This window comes from Astyanax mexicanus, chromosome 8 (assembly GCF_023375975.1).
Source record: "Astyanax mexicanus isolate ESR-SI-001 chromosome 8, AstMex3_surface, whole genome shotgun sequence".
Lineage (NCBI taxonomy): Eukaryota > Metazoa > Chordata > Actinopteri > Characiformes > Acestrorhamphidae > Astyanax > Astyanax mexicanus.
The window spans coordinates 17,084,696-17,100,795 of NC_064415.1; the positions used below are offsets into that span (position 1 = coordinate 17,084,696).

At 36.2% G+C, this 16,100-nt stretch overlaps 1 protein-coding gene across 1 annotated transcript; it reads right to left on the reverse strand.

The window, feature by feature from the left end:
• Positions 1-992: 992 nt before the first annotated feature.
• Positions 993-15,691, reverse strand: zgc:92429 (CHORD and p23_melusin_like domain-containing protein). The gene is made up of 11 exons (XM_007250195.4): positions 15,393-15,691; positions 14,005-14,054; positions 12,056-12,112; positions 10,822-10,976; positions 10,515-10,618; positions 9,700-9,752; positions 6,379-6,449; positions 4,388-4,490; positions 3,366-3,485; positions 1,828-1,890; positions 993-1,661 (listed from the first exon to the last, which is right to left on the reverse strand). Exons 1-11 carry the CDS (start codon positions 15,454-15,456, stop codon positions 1,191-1,193), a joined length of 1,311 nt encoding a protein of 436 aa, XP_007250257.1. The 5' UTR covers positions 15,457-15,691; the 3' UTR covers positions 993-1,190.
• Positions 15,692-16,100: the final 409 nt, after the last annotated feature.

Sequence of the window (16,100 nt, forward strand, 5' to 3'; positions counted from 1 at the left end):
GACAATAATAATTAATATCTACACCACCTCCCCCCCCCCGCTTTCTGAAGACATACTATGCCCTATAGTTAGCCAACCAGCAGCTAGATTACTGAACAACCCGGCAGGGTCACCTACGCACCACCGCCAGTAGCCTGGTAATAAAGCAGTGTTTTTATTTATTGTTCACTGACAAACATTGTTGTGATATACCAGTGGTTCCCTACTCTCTCACTCAGGACTCACATTCTTGCACATTTTAGTGGTTTCTTGTAACACATTACCTGCTCCAGCAACAATGTGATATAATTTTTTTTTATATATATTATGAAGGCTGTTTTCAATAAGATTAAATTTTCCTGTCTTGTCCAACAAATTTAGCATACTTGTTATTTGGATTATTCAGTTAGTCACCCTGAAAACTGTAAGAAATTAATTCGTTTCAGATGAGAATGATAAAAGTCACATGTTCTGTGGACATCCTGATGACGTAGTTGGTGCTTGAAGGTTTGTCCCAATTCTTAGGGGGAAGATTTTCGAGGGTTACACTGGAAAAGAAGACCAAGGGGTGAAATGGGATTGTGCTGAAGTGATCTGGTGTTCATTATTTATGTTCTTTTATTTGAGTGTCATGATGACTTCTGAATCCAGGTGAAAATGTATGTGCTGGTAAACTAGTGAACTGCTTATACTGGGTTAGCTGAGTTAGCTTAGCTCTTGACCTTAATAACAAAAGTTTTATCAGCACAGACAACCTGACCAAGCTGGTCTTACTGGCCATAAGTGATAAAACAATATATTGTTATCACAATATATATCATATTGTTTTCATTTGCAATACATTATCAATATGTGGCATCAAATATCAATATTTTTATTGCAAATATTGGTGCTCTAAACTCCTCAAAACCCCAATAACCCTGCTAATCACCTGAATAGAATAAACCTGCGGTGAGGAAAACTGATTGTCAAATTCTGTGAAACTAAAAACAATAGATAAATAAGATCCAGTGTTTGATTATTTTGGAGGATTTTATTCTCTTCAGTAACACAGATGCTGTGAAATATCGCAGAGCATCATCGTGTGAGATATTATTAGAGTATCACAGAATTGCAGTAAGAAAAATTTAACAAAAAAAAAAGGTTTTACAATTTTTTTAGTTTTAATGACAGTGACAGTGTGGATGATATGTTGTATAAAACAGAAATGTTTATTTGGACATGAATGGGCCGTTATCCTTCTCTGGAGGAACATCCTTGGCCTCCTCCAGCTCGGGCATGTCGCTTTCCTCTGGATCATTTATCTGCTTCTTCTCGCTCTTCTCCTCAATTATCTCCTCAATCTTCTGCTCGATCTCCTTCTCAATCTTCTGCTCGTTTTTCTCCTCGCTCTTCTCCTCCTCTGTTTGCTTCTCGCTCTTCTTTTCACTCTCATTTTTATCCTTCTTCTTCTCCTCCTCATCATCCGAATCCTCCCAGTCAGACTCGCTGATGTCATCGTCTGAGATGTACCAGTCCGGCTTCTGGTCTGGTTCCTCTGTGGCGGCGTTGTCTGTCACCTCTGGCTCAGGTTTGTGGTGAGGGTCCTCCAGCTTCCCCCAGGCCACCAGGTCCATCTTCTTCAGGGTCACCTCCACTTTAGACGGCACCATGTTCACCAAACTGCTTTTCACATCAACTACCTGAGAAAAAACACAGACGACCCACCAACATGAGTGAAGCTGATGGACAGAGCCGGGCAGTGTTCTGACTCACGCTGTGTGTGTCTGTATGTTATAGAGGTTGTGTGAGTGTTTGGTGATTGTGAACAGTGTGTGGTGAGCAGAGTGAGAGCGTGAGAACTCTTACCCCCCACAGGTGGATGTCCTTGTGAAACACCTTGTCAGTCTCGAACTGAATGTGGCATGTCAGCTGCAGAAGAACAGAAGGAGGAGAGAGAGATGAGTGAGTTTATTTATCTGCACATGTGTAATATATTACGCCACAGTGCTCGAAAATAACATTTACATTTACGGTATTTAGCAAACGCCCTTATCCAGAGCGACTTACAACAGTGCTTTGGTGTTTCTTCAAATATCCAAAGCTAGTTTGTAGACTAGGATCAAGAGATACACAGAGCTTGATCATGTTTAGAACCCTAGAAACCTTTTTTTTTTTTTTTTTTTTTTTTGGATTAGTCTAGGAACTCTTTGAAAAGATGTGTCTTCAGTCGACGTTTGAACTAACACATTTGTTGTGTTTATAAACTGTGTGCTGAGAACACCAGGGGGCAGATGTGTATATATATATATATATATATATATATATATATATATATATATATATATATATATATATATATATGTATACTAAGAAATTCCAATACATTCCAGAAAAAGTGCTGCGTTAAGTGTAATTTCACAATGAATATATTAGAAACATTAAGAAATTCTTATAAAATAACCCATGTAATTCTTTTCTGTCCTTTTAACCCTCCTGTTATGTTCATTTGTCAGGAACAGCAGTGGTGTTCCTGGGTCAGTTTGACACAGTGCATGTTTAATTATCCCAAAAATGTCTGGAAAAAAAAATCCTAACAATCAGTGTGAATATTTCATTTCTTAATCCATTGCTATTTATTCTATCAATATTTAGTGCAATGATAATGGTATTATAAATATATATATATATAAATATAAAACTACATGTTCAAACTTTTTTTTTTAATGTTTCACTACTTTATTACTTTTAAAAGACCAACATACAAAACACAACAGTTTTACGTAACATTGAAACGTAACATTGCAATTTTGTTTTAGATGATGTTATGTGATAACAAAAGTTTGGGAGAAGGATCACACCCGAACCCTGCGTTCTAACTCCACTCCGTATCAATCAGCCGTCCTATAAATACCTGCCCTAACTAACTACGTCTCGTAACGAAAGTTTGCAACCCATCTCCTCCTCAACAATCCCCCTTCTTCTACTGTATCACTTCCTATTAAATAAAAAGGGAAGGATATAACTGCACGCTTCTTCAGCACGCAGTTCAGAACTCCAGCCCAAAACTCCCCGAGTTCCCTCCCCTTTTTCCTACCTTTCTCTACTTCATTTGGTAGTGGTCGGCACAAATTTTAGTTTTTGCAAAGGGTGGTTAAAAATATATTAATATTTTCATATTAAATGTTAACTACACAAATTAATGCAAGCAATATGTTTAAGTATTTTTCTTCCTAGAACTTCAAACTTTAAAACAGGTCAATTTAACCCAGAACATAATACGAGGGTTAAGGGACTAAGGGATAAAGATGCCTGGAGCTGCCTGTCGAAAACAAAGCCTTCAAAACCTCGTCAGGTAACATCACAGCGTGGGAGAGTTAGAGGACATATGAAGGTGGTGAACTCACCACTGTGCGGTTCGCCTCCACGTAGGAATTCTCAGGGCTGGCGTTCTTGGCGTAGATTGTGACCACCACCTGGTTACCGGTCTGGTGCCAGTCATGCCGACATGCTACCTTCTTCTTGTCCTGTTAAACAAGAGCAGCATATCAGTGAAGCATCCGCCAAGATCTGTTTCAGTTATTTTACACATGACCAACTAACCCTCTCATTTATTTTTACATATTTTGTGATTTATCACCCCATATTTTGTGAACTTCCCGATTTAAATATCAGTCATGAATGTGTCTCATAAGTACCGCTACACCAGAAACTAGTTTGTTGCTTTAAAACAATCAAAACATTTTAAATATTACCAAATAAAAAACTTTATGTGAAATTAGTATTAGCTGAATTTGCAGCAAGTGTCTTTGGTTCTATAAAAAAGCTAATCAAATAAAACAGCGTAAAGGTTGTGATGTCACTGATGACAAAGGCTACTTTCTTATTCCAACATGACAGGGGGGGGGGGGGGGGGGGGCAGGGAATTTAAATAGCTTGATTTATTTTATGAAAATAGCCAAATAAATAAATAAAATTAATCATTTTATAAATTATTTAAAAAATCACCATCCACATTAAACAAAACTTTTAAAAAAGTACAGAACATTTTTTTTTAAATAAGAATATTATTCCTATAATAATATGTTAATTCAAAAACAGTTTATTAATGCACTCACACATACAGGCACTTGATTTGGTGACCAACTAAGTTCTATAAAATAATTTCATTTAAAAACTTTAAAACAAAATAAATAAATAACTATCCTGAATTATCCTAATCATTGCTGACAATTCAGTCCATGTAGCTCAGTTTTAGCCCCAAATAAAACTGGTCAAACCCATTTCTATCCATATAACTTTTACTCATACAACGTGACAAAGTTTAAAGGGCTATAATAATCAAAATATAATTTATTGCCTGAGAGAAACATCACATCATTAGGGGTTACTCAATCCCTTAGGGTGCACAGGGTAAGGAACAGGGTACCTGTTTTGGGATCCAGCGGTGTTTGCCTGCAGTGCAGCCCTTCTGATCCAGAAAAGCATTGAAGTCAATGGTCTTTATGCAGCAGCAGCTCCAGTATTTGTACCTGAAGATCAGTTGGAACAGATGTTTAATTAATACATTGGTATTGGGATAGGCTGGTATTTATATGTTACGTTATGTTAAAGCTGTTTAAAACACAGTAAGTTGGAAATGTTTTCCCCACGAGGAGTGTAGGTTTCCTCCATTTACATAAAGCACTCTGTCTCTGTACTAATTTAAATGACTTGTCATTCTAATAGGGTTTAATAATTCCATGTGGTTGTATTATAGATTGACATCATGTAGCACTAATATAAGACAAGACTGCAAGACAAGTAAAGATAAAAAAGAAAAGATAAGACAAGATAAGAAAAGAAAAGATAAGAAAAGATAACACAAGAAATGACAAGACAAGACATGATAAGATAAGATAAGACAAGAAAAGATAAGACAAGAAAAGATAAGAAAAGATAAGACAAGAAAAGATAAGATAAGATGAGAAAGAATGAGATAAAAGATAAGACAAGACAAGAAAAGATAAGTCAAGATAAGATAAGACAAGATAAGAAAAGATAAGCTAAGAAAAGATAAGACAAGATAAGATAAGAAAAGATAAGAAAAGATAAGACAAGAAAAGATAAGATAAGATAAGATGAGATAAGATAAGAAAAGATAAGACAAGATAAGACAAGACAAGATAAGAAAAGATAAGAAAAGATAAGACAAGAAAAGATAAGATAAGATAAGATAAGAAAAGAAAAGATAAGCTAAGAAAAGATAAGATAAGACAAGATAAGATAAGAAAAGATAAGAAAAGATAAGACAAGAAAAGATAAGACAAGATAAGATAAGATAAGAAAAGATAAGAAAAGATAAGACAAGAAAAGATAAGATAAGATAAGATGAGAAAGAATACGATAAGAAAAGCTAAGACAAGACAAGAAAAGATAAGTCAAGATAAGACAGGATAAGAAAAGATAAGAAAAGATAAGATAAGACAAGAAAAGATAAGGCAAGAAAAGGTAAGATAAGAAAAGATAAGAAGAGAAAAGATAAGAAAAGATAAGACAAGACAAGAAAAGGTAAGATAATACAAGAAAAGATAAGATAAGAAAAGATAAGAAGAGAAAAGATAAGAAAAGATAAGACAAGATAAGAAAAGATAAGACAAGAAAAGATAAGAAAAGAAAAGAAAGGAAAAGAGAAGACAAGGAAAGAAAAGATAAGACAAGAAAACACAAGACATGACAAGACAAGACAAGAAAACACAAGAAAAAAAAGATAAGAAAAGATAAGACAAGAAAAAGTAAGATAAGACAAGAAAACACAAGAAATGTCAAGACAGAAAATGACAAGACAAAAAAAGAGAAGACAAGAAAAGTTAAAACAAGACAAGACAAGAAATGAGAGGACAAGAAAAGGCAAGACAACCATATACACCATTCTTGTGCTAGGCACAGATGGAATGTGGCCTTTGTCTTTAACCCATCCATGTCGTGAACACAGAACTCACAAGTGAGTATGAACATGTGCCCAGAGCACCTGGGGAGCAACGAGGGTTAAGGACCTTGCTCAAGGGCCCAATGTCCGTGGAACAGTGCTTTCACTGCTGAGCTACCCCTGCCTGTAATTTTATAAACATTTATTTCAGTTAAATATTTAGTGTTTAGAATGATTTTGTTCACTAATTCAGCAACCAAGTTTAAAAACTGTAAAAATCTCATATTAATTCACTAAAATTGATTTGAAATAGTTTATCATGGTTATAATGAATCCATGTGGCCTTGTAACAGGCTTACTGTTAGATAGCGCTATTATACACACTGATTGCAGTTAATTATACAGTGCTTGTGTTCAGAAACTCTTTCAGCAGCTAGCTGAGATTTCTCCCAGAGAAAATATATTTCTAATTAATGAGATTCAGAAATACATCAAAGAACTCAGAATCTCACCCCTCATGGAAGACTGGAGCTCCGGGGTGATGTGTGCAAATCTCAGCGTCTGTCTCTGGACCCTGGTAAAGCTAGGAACACACACACAGACAGAGCAATGCAAATCAGTCATGTTCATAAATCCCCCACATCCACCTACACCTGCACACACACACACACACTCACTCACACACTGCACAGCACAGAATCAGCGATTTTATAAAGCACAGGCATTCAGTCTGCCTCTGCACCTCACACAGCACACAATACAGTGACTCAGCAGATCCACACACACATGAAAATACTGACACACTGGTGCACCGAAGCAGCTCAGCTAACAGATTATGCTATACAAACATTTAATAATGTTTTATGTTGTTCTGTAACATTACAGAGACAATGAATGCATTTACATGCAAAAATATGATTATTAAAGTGGTCTTGTGAATAGCATAGTCCGATTTCTAAACATTTGATACAAAGAGAGCTGGATTTTATCTCAGTAATCAGATTTCTGAGTCCATGTAAATCTTAACCGGGAAATTCTCAGACTTTTCAGTCTGTGCATAACTGAAAAAAGACCCTGGAAAAGCAGTCACTGAAAATTAGTGTGACAAAACACTTTCAGAGCAAAGCTGAGCTGAGGATTTAAACAGTCGTCACTTTCTATAAGTTTAGACACTTTAGAACGAGTTAGAACCAGTTTAAGGTGCCCTTTAACAATTAACCCCCAATGGTGGTAAGTTGGCTCCTCACGTCTCTGTTCATATGTGTTGTTCTCAGTTGTTGGGCATGAATGAGTTAAAACTATGGAAGTAAGATCAGAAACCGAACACAATTAACCCGTGACAAGTGTGAGCTAATGATCACGCTCACACAGTCATCAGCCTTTAAGATACACATCCAATTACATCCAATCACACACAGGCTATTACCCATCACCCCCCTCTTCCAGATGGATACTCTAACAGTAGCAGCAGCAGCAGGAGTTTAGATCAGCTCCCATTAGGGGATATGAACCTGCAGCCTCAGTGATAATGAGACTAATCCTCTCTAATCCTGCTGCAGGTTCTCTCCGGAGGCTGAGAGGTCAGAGGTCATACTGTTCATAAGAAACGTGATCAGCCTGCAGGACTGACAGGGGATCAGCACTTGTTCATTAGCTCTTAATGACTGAAGTGAGTAAATTGTATTCAGTAAGGTATTGCTATTAAAGGTAATGAACTCAGGCACCCTGAGTGCTGCTAATCAGTGCTTAAAGAATGGTGTACAGATCTGACATCAAGTTGTTTATCTATATCTTTACAGAGGAAGAAAAATACTTTCTAACTGTCGATGGAAGTCAAACTGTGAAATTTCCCAGATTCACATTCAAAAGGTGAATGTCAAAAAATGAAATACATTCAAATCCCACTCATGCAGTTTGCCATCAGCAGCCAGAGTCTGAGAGAGCACAATTGGCCTTGCTCTCTCTCTGGGTGGGTAGATGGTGCTCTTTCCCCTCATCAATCTAAGAGTGATGTCGATCAGCACAAGGCGTCTGTGAGCTGATGTATCAGAACTGAATCGGTGCGCTTTCCTCCGAGCACATAGATGGATGGATGGATGGATGGATGGATGGATGGATGGATGGATGGATACTGTATTGATCCCCAAGGGAAAATTCTAGACTATGCTGCATCAGCAGCAGTTTGAAAAGAGGCGGTGGCTGACTTCACATGTACAGCTCTGGAAAAAAATCGGAGACCACTTAAAAATGATGAGTTCTTTGATTTTACCCAATTGAAAACATCTGGAACAATAAAAAATAAAAAGGTGGATGATCACAAGCCATCAAATCAAACTGAACTGCTTGAACTTTATCCAAAGGCAGTGTGTAAGACTGGTGGAGGAGAACATGCCAAGATGCATGAAAACTGTGATTAAAAAACAGGATTATTCCACCAAATATTGACTTCTGAACTTTTACAACTTTATGATAATGAATTTTTTTTCTTTGCATTATTTGAGGTCTGAAAGCTCGGCTTTGTTTTTTTGTGAATTTTACCATTTCTCATTTTCTGCAAATAAATGCTCTAAATGACAATATTTTTATTTGGAATTTGGGAGAAATGTCTGTAGTTTATAGACTAAAACAACAATGTTCATTTTACTCAAAACGTATACTTATAAATAGCAAAATCAGAGAAACTCATTAAAGTGGTCTTTTATTTTTTCAGCGCTGTATCTTTTTGTTGTGGCATCACCAGGGGCGGATTTGGAAGTTCTGGGGCCCCAAGCAATGTTTTTTTTTCCGGGGGGCCCTGATTAAATTGATTCTTTTGTATAGCAAAATGCAATACTGACTCTGACAACCTAGCTGTCTCAGATTCCTCATCCTCGTCAGATTCATTTCTTGCTGCTGTGAAAAAATTGGTGAGCTTTGTTAAGCTTTCTGTGCTGGACTTGCTTTCCTTAATTTTCTTTCTTTTTTTGGGGCACCACTGGGATAAGACCGTGGTTCATGGTTGTGCCAAAGCTACGTTAGTCTAATAATTTTTGTTCGTTTTTGGCCAGGAAAATGGGTGGTTTGCGTGGTGGTAAAATCCGCCCCCGGCATCACCAGTGATGGGGGATATACAGCTGACTAGCAGCTGAATAGGTGGGACAGTTGGCATTAAGAACTAAAGAGAAAATTAAAAGAAATTAGAATAAAAAAAAAGTGACAGCATATTGGTTATAAAATAATTGGCTCTTCTCACTAAGTAAACAAAATGTGTAATACTAAGGTCAACTAAAATGATTGAGGTTATCTCAATATTCTGTACGATAAATCAACAAAATATTGTGACAGTCCTACTTGCTGTGTATCAACATAGAAAACACATAAAATAATTTTCAATAAGAGCCTGATCTTCTTTAAACTAGAAATCCCATGTACTCAAAATCTAATATCCTGATTCTGCAACTACACCAAATCTCACATGCCTGTATTGTGGATATTCCCAGAGTCAATCCAGCAAACAGTTTAGTGCACATGTTTGTCATTCTGTAATCTATCTGCTCTGGAACAGACTGCAGCTAGAAATGGGATTAGGCAAGCCCAGCTGCAGAGTCTAAACCTCTCAAAATCAAAGTGCTGTATTGATTTTCACCACTAGAGGTCAGAAATGCTCTACGTTAGAATGAAATATTTAGAATGAAAACATTAGTGAATAATAGATCAGTGATGAGGCAGGGTATGTAACTGATGCTGTACTCTGGGGATGAGAGTGTGAGCTGATCTTAACTAAAGGATTCATTCTGAGGTTCATATAAGTTCATATTCTGAGAAAAGCTGTTAAAAAAGGTGTTTTTACTTACTGTTTTGCATCCAGCGTTCTTGCACTTCGTCCCGACAATGACTCCTTTGCTCTCTGCAGGACAGGGGAAGGAACAGAGTGTACTGAAAATAATGGAACAGCGCGTGTCTCCAGCTCAGACTGCAGAGCAGAGACAGAAATGTTGTGGCTGATGCAGACGCTGAGTTTGAGAGGCTTATAACTTATAATACTGACTGACTGAAGTCATTAGGTAAGATGTGACAGTAATAGCGTTTTATACACTGCCTGGCCAAAAAAATAATAGTCTCCACCTGGATTTAAGTAAGTAAATGATGTGGGGTTGATGCTGCAGTTGGTCAGGTCTAGGTTCAGCAACAGTATGTGCTGAAAGAATGAGGTCAGCTGACTACCTGAATATACTGAATATAGATCAGGTTATTCCATCAATGGATTTATTCTTCCCTGATGAACACGAGCATATTCCAAGATGACAATACCATTCATGGGGCTGGAATTGTGAAAGAGTTCAGGGTTCAGGGATCAGGGATCATGAGATCATCATTTTCACACATAGATTTACAGAGAGAGTTCACCAGAGTCCAGACCTTAACCTCATTGAGAATCTTTGGGATGTGCTGGAGAAGGAGCAGCTTTGTGCAGTGGTCAGACTCTACCATCATCAATGCTGCTGCAAGATCTTGGTAAAAAATTAATCCAATTAACACTGGATTGAAATAAATAAATCTCGTGACATTGCAGAAGCTTATTGAAACAATACCACAGTGATGCTAAAGGTGCTCCAATGAAATATTAGTGTGTGTGAGGTTTTTTTTTTGGTGATATTTTTTAGCTCACCTATCTGCTGCTTTTTTTCTCTTTCAGTGATTTCCATTTTCTCCAGGATCTGAGTCAGAGAGGGAGACACCTTCACCTTCAGCTTGGATTTGGGCTCATCTGAGCTGAAGAAATATAAAAACACAGATAATGTACATTATACTCCTTAATAAACTCTGAAAACTATATACAATTAAGGTAAAAGCCAAATCCAGTAGAGGATTTCATATCTGTCCATATGTATCTTTAATTTTATCCAAGAGAGAGAAACTATCAAAGGACAGGTAGACAATTATAGTAAGACAGAAAGATGTGTGTGTGTGTGTACCTGGGTCTCTCCTTCTGCAGTTTTTCAGCAGATTTAGGGCCCTGGTAGATTATCTCATTACCGCTGTGTTGTTTCTGCTCTCCTTTATCAGACGTCACCTCCGGCCTCAGCGGCTCCTCTGGCTTTACATTACTATGCCGCCCACGAGCACAACCCTGAAAGTGTCAATCAGACGGGGACAGTAATAACAGTGCTTGTTTAATGTGTCATTACTCTGACATGCATTACGTACTGGCTCTTAAACTGCAGAGATGGACTGTGATTAACAAAAAGCACCAGCTGTGTTTCTTTTCTACATTTTATTCTCATTTTATATTAAATATAAAGCTGCTTCCCAGAGTTCTTTAAGATATGACATAGAAAAAAAACTCTCTGGTTTTTATGAAGATCCGTTTGTAATAGAGATTTGTGAGTGTACATAACCTTTATATAAGGTTTAACTATCTTAAAATCTTCTTTTATACATCTTCATTACCAAATATTCTTTATGGCTACGTTCACATTACCAGGCTGAAGTGGTTTAAATCTGATCTGTTTTTTTTAATGGCTGTGTGAACATGCCAAATCAAATTTTTTCAAATCAGATTTGAGTCACTTTCATATGTGGTTCTAAATCGACATGAATGTGAACAGTCAAACAGTCAAATTGGAATTAATGCGTCTTTTTGCTTTTACACATCTCTTGGTGCAGCTGGGCAGCTATAGCTGTAAAAACAGCAAAAGCAAACCACCTGGCCTTTTTTCTCCTCCTCGACCTGAACATGTACTTCAGACCAGCTGTTTCCTGTTTCTCCACTCCAGCAAAAGATGCTCCACATATGAGCTGCTAACAAACGCATACATTTCATCTTTATAAAACTACGAGATGTCTCTCAAATATAATGTTTTTTTTGTTGTTGGTAAGGAGGCGACATTTATACACGTATCAATGTGCGCATGTGAGGCATTTCAGGGACAGATTCTTTCACATTACACACAGATACTTACATATGTGAATGTGAACCAAGATCTGAGCAAAAAAATTGGATTTGAGCAATGTGGCTTGTAATGTGTACATAGTCTATGTAATCTAAAGTGGTTTAAACATTTAAAGCAGTTTTATATTTTAAATTATGTACATATAGTACTTTACAGTAGCAGGCAGTCAGTAATAATTACCTGTAGTCTTCATTGAATGACACTAAATGACAGCTGTTTAAAGACATGTGGAATTTGGTTGAGGAGGGTCTTTTACCTGGATGGAGAGAAACTCAGAGAAGTCTGTAGTTCTCTTTTTACAGCAGGACCAGCCCTGAGGAGAGACAGAGAGAATTTTGCATTGATTTATCATTCATCATCCAGAACTGGGAAGACTTTCTAAATGGTTTCAAGCAATTTGTACTAAATGCAAATGTAACACTTTCAATCAACTCCAAAGACCAAATAATTCTCCTTAACCCTCCTGTTATGTTCATTTGTCAGGAACAGTAATGATGTTTCTGGGTCAATCTGACACAGTGCATGTTTAATTATCCAAACAATTACCTAACAAGCAGTGTGAATACTTCATTACTAACTCCATTACTAATTATTCTATCAATATTTAGTAAAATGGTGTTCCTCACTTAGGATGAATTCAATTCAATTAGGATAATTCACTCGTTTTTCATTAACAAATACGACCAACACCAATAGTTTTACATAACATTGAAATATAACATTGAAATTTGGTTTTAGTATTTGTTTTTGCAGGGATGGTTGCAAAGAGGAGAGATGCACCATTTTCATATTATATGTTGTTTATACTAATTAAGGCAAGCAGAAAAAGTTTAATACAGAAAAAATATTTGAAACATTTTTTTACTAGATCTTCAAACTTTAAAATGATCTGCAGGTGGCAGACGTTTCCGGTTAAGAGTACACTGTATGTGATTAGCTGCTGCTACTCGTGATTGAGTGTGTAGTAAATCATCCTTGATTTTCATGCAAGGCGTTAAATAAGTATAACTAATATTTTTGTTAGACCTCAATTAAGTTACTCAAATAACAGAGAAGCACCATTTTTTTTATTATACGTTGTTTACACTGGAAAAAATTCTTTTAACTATTTTTCCTAGATCTTCAAGCTTTAAAATTAACAGGAGGGTTAATTCATCATAAACTAATAAGGGAACACCACAAAACTGCTGGTGGGTCAAATATTCAATTACTACACCATGGTAGCTAAGTGATCAGCATGTTCATAGACTTTAAATGCTTGGGTTCAAGTCCTTATCTGGGTGCAGTCGCCCTGTTTTTCTGGTGTCTGTATGGGTCTTCTCTGTGGATTTTGATTTCCTCTCATTGTCCAAAAACATGAAAATCATGTCAATTAGTTACTAAGTTATATATGTGTTATATATAAGTTATGTGTGTGTGTGTTTGGGAGTATGTGTTACATTTACATTTATTACACTCTTATCTAAAACGACTTACAAGGTTATTTCTATTACAGAGGTGAGCCAATGAGGTGTTAGGAGTCTAGCCCAAAGACTCTTATTGGTGTAGAGCACCAGTATAGGGAAATGAACCCCAGTCTCCCACATGATGTGGTAGTTTACACCAACCACTATGTGTGTGTGTGTGTGTGTGTGATTGTGTGTATGACTGTATGCCTAGATATGAATGGACACCTATTGATACTGTTCTCCAGGGGGCAGACATTTCCGGTTAAGAGTATGCTGTATGTGATTAGCTGCTGCTACTCGCTGGTCTGTGATGACTGAGTGTTGATTGCGTGTGAAGATTGTGTTGAGTATGTAGAGTATGTAGAGTATGATGTAAATCATTCTTGATTTTCTTGCAAGGCGTTAAATAATTGCAACTAATATTTTTGTCAGACCTCTTGAATTAAAGTTGAAAGTCTTTAATCTTTTATTCAAAAATTCACACCTCTTATCATATATTTAGATCCAGGTGAACTTTTAGAATTAATTAAACACTAGTTGAGATTTGATTTGGCTCCATTGTTTAATTAAGAGAGAGAAAATGAAGAGGCTTCTCTCCCCAGGTTACACTGAACCGAACCAAGGGTTCTCAATCGATGCCCATGGATTTCCAATAGAGAATAACACTGATAATGAGATAACTGACTGAATAAATAAAGACTATCCTGAATACAGAAGGAGTGTGATCATTGTCCTCTCTGGTCCTCTGATAGCTTACCTTCAGTGCATCATGAAAGATGGGTATTCCTGGGTGATAACGACACGCATCTACAAAGAGAGAGAGTGTGAAGGTGTGAGAGAGTTTAACAGAGCACTGTCATATCCTATCCCTTTACCCTTTTGTGCATAAAGATTTTTGATTAGTATTGTACTGTGTAGTAAGAATATTGTGTGATGTGTGATGTCACACATGCTGCAGTACCCAGCTGACCAAACAGTGGAGTCATTGCGGACTTTTATGGCAGTTGGCAACAGCTGTGGGGAGAGAACTCTCTACCAGGGTCTTCCTCTACAAACACGTGGCACAATCACTGCTAACTTAACCTAACACTCTTTTATATATACACACACACGCACACAAAGCTGTACATGCGTAGCTTTATTTATGTGATTATAAATGTATTTATTTATATTAATATATTTTTATTGAATATTTATTAATATATAGCATGAATTATATACTGAGATTATTGAACAGCTAAGCAGAAAAGCTACATTCCTCTATAAGAAATAAGAAAGCACTGGATATGTTTTTACATTGTGAAAAAAAATAAAAATAAAAATAAAATTATATATATATATATATATATATATATATATATATATATATATATATATATATATATATATATATATATATATATATACACACACACACAAAGCTGTACATGCGTAGCTTTATTTATTTGATTAAAATGTATAAAAAATACATAAGAAAATAAATAAATATTTATGTGATGTAATATATATATGATATATGTATTTATATTAATATATTTTTATTGCATATTTATAATATAGCATGAATTATATACTGAGATTACTGAACAGCTAAGCAGAAAAGCTACATTCATCTATTAGAAAACATTGGATATGTTTTTTGACATTGTGAAAAAAATGATTAAGTTTAGTTTGAGCTTTGTTCGGACAATTCATGAATAATGAAACAAACATAAAAGAATACAAACTTATTAATATTATAAACAAGTATTATAAATACATTACATAATGATACAAAAACTAAATTAAATTAATTGTATTTTTTTTTGCTATTTCTGTAAAAAAAAAAAATGTGTAATGAGTAAAATATCCATGATCATTCCTTTTTTCTTTTAATATTAAAGGTATTAATAAAAAAGTTTATCCTGCTTTTGTTTGAGCTGTAACAGTAGAGACAGTACTACTCAAAGAAAAAACACCAGATTCTATCAGATTTCTAAGCACTGCTGTGAGGATTTGATTGCAGATGGCAAATCTGAATCTGAATAAAAAGTGTTGCTTGCGTTTTATTTCAGCTTTGTCGGGATTACTGATGCAACAGATCAATAAACATACAAAAAAGTAATGTAAAGAAGTAGAAGCACACACAAAAAAGACAAAACTTACCGTCTGCGTTTTTGTCTTCATCGTACCGGTCCCCACAGCCTCTGTTATAACACAGTAAAGCCATTCTCTCTAAATCAGCACCCTTAAATCCTTTCTTCTTCTTCTTTTTTTTAAAGATCTCTGTCACTCAGCAGTATCTCCTTCTTCTACTCCTCCTGTGCTTCTTCACCACAACTTAAAGACTCCTCCAGACTCCAGAACATTCAGCTGTGGGGAAAGAGAGATCCAGAAAGAGTGCTGGCACTCAGGGAGGTACAGAGTGGACCAGAGAGAGTGGGGGGAAAGAGAGGACGGCCTGAATGAAAACTAAAAATAGTCACCCTCCTCCTCTCTTCACCACCTCACACCCCCTCAATCCATCCCGCAGCTGTTGGGTTTTATCTGGAGTTTGACATTCCTGATGTCCAGAGATCCTCATAGACACTCAGCAATCAGCAGCTTCCTGAACTAAAGCTGAAAGAAAGACTAAAAGAAAAAGAAAGGCTTAGAGGTAGGAAATACCTAAATATATTTAAAGCTAAAGTCAGTTAATTACTGATCAGTTTTTAGTTTGATCAGTATCTTTTTCTTTAAACCTAGTCAAAGACACCATTTATAATGCTATTTAGTCTAAGACTAGGCCTTTATGTTTAATTTGTCCCAAAAATGGTAAATTTTGAAGTTTATTGGCTTAAACTTACAGTATTGGTAGATGTTCTCGTCCAGAGC